The 5,194-nt window shown below is 44.5% G+C and overlaps 1 protein-coding gene across 1 annotated transcript in view; it reads left to right on the top strand.

Annotated features, from left to right (window-relative positions):
* SLC45A1 (solute carrier family 45, member 1) overlaps nucleotides 1–281 on the top strand; it is a 13,919-nt gene extending 13,638 nt beyond the window's left edge. The window contains exon 8 of the mRNA XM_009333473.1: nucleotides 7–281. Within this exon, the coding sequence (XP_009331748.1) occupies nucleotides 7–281 (275 nt within the window). The remainder of the gene's footprint in view (nucleotides 1–6) is intronic.
* Nucleotides 282–5,194: the final 4,913 nt, after the last annotated feature.

The raw sequence follows: 5,194 nt of genomic DNA, 5'->3' as shown, positions 1-5,194 counted from the left end.
TTGTAGGCTCGGCGGGCGAGGGCGCGCGGCGGGGGATGGGCGTTGACATCTCCCTGCTGAGCTGCCAGTACTTCCTGGCGCAGATCCTCGTGGCCCTGGCCATGGGGCCGCTGACGGCAGCTGTGGGCAGCGCCAGCGGTGCCATGTACTTCGCCAGCCTAGTGTCCTTCCTGGGCTGTCTCTTCTCCTCCCTCTGTGTCACCTACGAGTCGCCGGCCACCGAGGAGCTGCCACCCACTGAGGAGCAGCGCCCGCTCTTGCCTCGTGCACGGAATGAATAAATGGGAGAAGCCGCCACAGCCTCAGCTGCCTCATTGCGTCACCCTCGGCCTCCCCATCGTGGCGTGGTGGGCTCATGCACCCCCGGGACGGCAGCAGTGGGCATGGCAAATGGTGAGAAGGTCTGCACTGGCTTCGCCGAGCTTTCCTCTGCCCGTGGGAGAGTGAGGGGTGAGTTGGCAGCGCCCAGCACCCGCTTATCCTTCCCCTGTGGCAAAGGCCCGTCTGTGCCCCCAGGGCCACAGCAAGAGGAAGCAGTGATGTCAGTGTGGGGCCATTCCCGCAGCTGCCCCACGGTGCCATCATTCCCAGGGGGACAAGTGGCACTGTCCGGCCTGAGGCAGGGGACCCGGAAGTCTGGTGCCCAGGCAGGGTGACCACGATCACTCGGGTGGCAGCAAGCTGCCAGGCTGCACACGCTGCTGCGGGCACTGCCACTGTGGGAGCACTGGGGCCTTGGCGCTCCGCCAGCTTTGTGGGCAGAAGGTGCCATCTCACAGCCAGGCAGAGCGGCCCAGTCTTCTGTCTCCAAGGGCAGCCGTGACTCCCATGAGGCCTTGAGGAGCGGCGGGGCCAACCTGCAGGTCCCAGCCTCTGCCCCTGGTAGGCCTGGCTCTGGAGGGTGCTTTTCAAAACTTTGGAAGGGCTGAGAGCGAGTAGTCTTGCTTGGCTGGCATAAGTACTTTGTCAAGTGCCGTGGCCGGGCTCCTGGGTGCACACAGCTCCCACCAGCAGAACTGCTCCAAGAAGCCACTGTGGGGTGAAACCGCAGCGGCCTGGCTCCCAAACCCTGCTCTGTAGGTTCTGGCTGTGGTCGACAGTGATGGTTGCCAATACATGTGTATTTCCTTCCACATTAGGCTTTTAACTAAGACTACGAGGGCTTGTGATGACTTAGCAGGAGGATGGGCAGTTGTCCGTAACCCAGCTTTGGGGAGAAGGGTCTTCTTGGGTCAGCTTCCTTTGGGTAGAAGCTTACTCTCAAAGTTAAGTTGAGAATTTCAGAAAAATAATCCATGTTAAGTACATCGTCCTTGTTTTCCATAGCTGTACCTTGTGACATTTTAAAATCTGCATGGGGATCAGTGATTAAGTACTTGTCAGATAGAGCTGCATCTTCCATATCTCATTGAAACTAGTAAAAGGGCTTTGGGTTTCATTATCTGTGAGAATTCTTAATTATTCTGATTTTGGAAGGTGGTAAATGTGTGAGATCTTGTACAAGTTCCAGTTAAGCCCAGGAGTCTTTCAAGTCTTGAGAGCAAAACTCTCAAGAAAACAGAAATAAAGTTAAAACTGTTTCTAGGATTTCTGTCAGCCTGCCTCCGTATTTGGGTAGGCAGCCAAGGTTTATGAAGGCTGATGGGCATTTTGGTGTTTACATGTGCTGTGCATGGCATCCCTGTAGAGGTTATTTTTGCTCACCTGGTCTTTAGGTCCAGAAGTAGGGTTTTCTCTGGGGGGGTCGCTCATTTAAAAGGAGTTGTACTTGACTGTTAACCTAGGTTTATTCTGATGCTTGATCTATGATACCAAGAAGAAATAACTTGTGTAATCTTCAGCTGTTGTGGCTTACTATAGCTGAAAGCATAATGCACAACTTTTAAGAACCTCTCATTTTTATCATCCATCCCTGAGTTTTACTTTACCGTCTGTCCCCAAGTATTACTTTTTTTAATTTGAGAAGCAAGTTTCATGCTACTCAGTATTTATTTAAATGGAGGAACACTACTGAAGTTATGGAGTCAAGCATTCAGAGGTAAAGGACTGTCACATTGATGAGTCTATTCATCTTTCTTTTCTTTCTTTGGGCTTATGTGGTATCATATCTGCAGGAATACCTGTGACGTGCTGTTTCCTTGATTATGGGACAGCTGTCTCCAAGAATGTTCAGGATGAAGATGGAACAAAATAGCATGAGAAACTGTATGTTTGGCGCTTCTGATTTCTGACAATCTAAAGACTTGACTTTGGAGAATTTTTCTTTTCTTGTTGGCCCACTGTGTAACCTTAGTTTCTCTTCCTTACCTTTTCAAACTTTTAAAGTAAAAAATGTTTTGTTTTTTTTTGGTCCTACTAGCTAATGCGGTACTAGTTCTTAAAATGTTTTCTCCTCTAAGTTTTGTAGCCAGCATTATTGCACTAAACGGATCATGAGCACTTTCCTTTTCTAAGTAGCTGGAGTTGCAGATCATTTTGTTGCAAGCGAGGATCTTCAAAAGATTCATAGAACTGATGAAATCAATGTATTTGATGGTAATGTTTGTTCCTGCTTCCATCTGTAAATAATTTTATGAAATACATTTATATAGTTAAAAAACTATTGCTATGCCTGTATGCATTGTCTAATAGAATATATATTACATTTTCTATTTTATGGGATATGAACTTTATTTTGCATATGTATTTATGTAGTGTTTACACACATAGGACTTTTAAGTGAACATCAATGTATGTTAATTTGGGGCTTTGAGCAATATTGGTGGTGTCTGGAAAAAACCTAGAGCCTGCCACCATCATGCAGAGTTGGAAGTCACACCAAATCCATAGAAATAACTTAAAAAAGAGGCATTGCTTACTTGCTTATTCTCTTCCTTTGTTATACATTTTGTGTTTTACAGAAATTACTGTATGTGGTCACTATTGAACTGTGAGCTGCAAAGTGATGTTTACCTTTTGGAATCAAAACGCTTCAAATATTGTGTCTAAATCTGCAAGCTGCTGTTTAGAAGATGCATGAGTTTAGGCAGGAAAGTGTTTTTATGCCATGCTGTAGTTTAATCTCTTCAGCAGTGCCTAAAGGTTAACTTCGATTAAGTCCTTATCATTAAAGGTTGCTTCACGGCAATTATTTGTGGATGTTCATAAATGTATTTATAACACATGTACGGAAGTAGGGAAAATGGGGAGAGGGACAGAGAAAGCACCTAATCGATTGTCTCATGTTTGTAATTAAGCTAGCTGTAACCATTTCAGCGTGTGTCTGCAGTTGACTCAACCTCTGCCGTGTCTCTCAAAAAAGACAACCTAACAATTCTGGAATTTCTGCTGTATCTTTGAATGAAGAAATTAAGTCTTTTCAAGACTCAAATAAAATAAAATCACATGACTGTATATATAAAAAAAGAAAAGCTATATTGGGAACTATTTGAAAAAAGTTGTCTAGACAATTTATTTTCTACTAACAAGTAGTTAGTCATCTTGTACTCTATAGGAGATGCACTTAATTTTATTAAAAAAAGAATTTGTCTTCCGGTAAAAGGTGGCTTTCTTCATGTATGTTCTCCCTCCTAGACTAGAAGATGGCTTTAGCGAGAGACTTAGCTGCCATTACCATAACAACACCCAATGGATTGCATTAAGTACAATAAACATCTCGAGAATTCTATGACTACTGGAGCTTAAATGCCAAGGGAGATCTCCAGCATCCGTTTAATTTATCTCAATTGACATTTTCCATACCTCTGGTTGTTAAGACATCACGATTCATTTAGCCTAGCTTTTCTGCTGGGAAGGTTTTTGTTGATGTTCACTAAGGAAATGGCTGCACCAACTTTCCATTGCTGTTCCTCTGCCCCACGCTGCTGCTGCTGTAGCAGGGTCAGTAGAAGGGAAGGTGCTAGTGAAAGTGGGCCTGCATTTAGGGTGGCAAATTTCAGGCTGCAACACCCAAGACAACAGCAAAAGCTGTAGGGCAGCAGTGCCAGGATAGACTAGAGGTCTTTTACTAGAATCCTTAGTTTTCTTGGTATTGCCATCCATGGTGTCTCCTAACAGGTTTGAAGGTTCTGGGAAGACAGTGTTCTACATTGTACAAGGAGTTCTTCCTGTTAAAAGTCTTGCCAGCGTGCTTTCTCTTTCTCATATATCCTACGCAGAAATGGTAAATGTATGGAATGATGAGAATTTTTGGTGTATGCAGCTTGCTGCCTAATGTTCCCACCCACAGTGGTAGCCAAGGAGTTTTACTTTAGATCTGAAAGGCAACAGCATAGTCCAATACCCAAATAGTGCTAATAGTTAACAGTGAACAAAGGGGAGACTGCTTCATCAGCTTGCCTGGTGTATGGAAAACAGAAGTATACCGGGAGCAGGAAGAAAGCGGTCAATGAGTAATGTTAATCAGATGAGTTCAAATGTGACTTACGCACGGAGTAGCAGTCTGCAGACTGAGGAGCAGTCTGCAATGGGGATGACGCAGTATTCGCCACATATATAAGCTGTATGTAAGCTTTTTTGTTTGTTTGTTTTGTTTTTGCTTTTTCTAGGATCCAGCGATAGCTTTCTCGAACACACGATAACAAATTTTGTTGCAATAGCCAATGGAACGGCCAACAGAGGAAATCACAGCATCAGAGCAGAAATGAAGATTTTGGTTTGTGTGAGTATAGTGCTAACCAAGCTTACGAGAGTTTAGCTGTAGCTGTAACCATTTGGAATTTCTGCTGTATCTTTGAATGAAGAAAATAAGTCTTTTCAAGACTCAAAATAAAATCACATGACTATATAAAAAAAGAAAAGCTATATTGGGAACTATTTGAAAAAAGTTGTCTAGACAATTTATTTTCTACTAACAAGTAGTTAGTCATCTTGTACTCTATAGGAGATGCACTTAATTTTATTAAAAAAAGAATGTCTTCCGGTAAAAGGTGGAATTTGGTTCTGGAATGGTTCCGTACGTACATTATAGTAGGAAAACCCCGTGTGTATTTGCTGCACCAAATCTGGCTGCAATAGTAAATTTTTCAGAGTGGAGTGTGAAGAGAGCAGCACATGCACAGTGTAGAGCATGCAAATGAGACTTTAATGTGGTCAGGTGCACTGACGGGGCCGCGTTCATCCTCGGGCCGGCGCTGTCCCGGGCCGCTCGGCAGCCCCTCAACCGAGGTGTCTCTCAGGGCGCGTCGCCGGCCCC

This window comes from Pygoscelis adeliae, unplaced genomic scaffold, assembly GCF_000699105.1.
Source record: "Pygoscelis adeliae isolate BGI_AS28 unplaced genomic scaffold, ASM69910v1 Scaffold370, whole genome shotgun sequence".
Lineage (NCBI taxonomy): Eukaryota > Metazoa > Chordata > Aves > Sphenisciformes > Spheniscidae > Pygoscelis > Pygoscelis adeliae.
The sequence above is the reverse complement of the archived record's forward strand: the minus strand, read 5'-3'. Positions and strand labels throughout refer to the sequence as shown.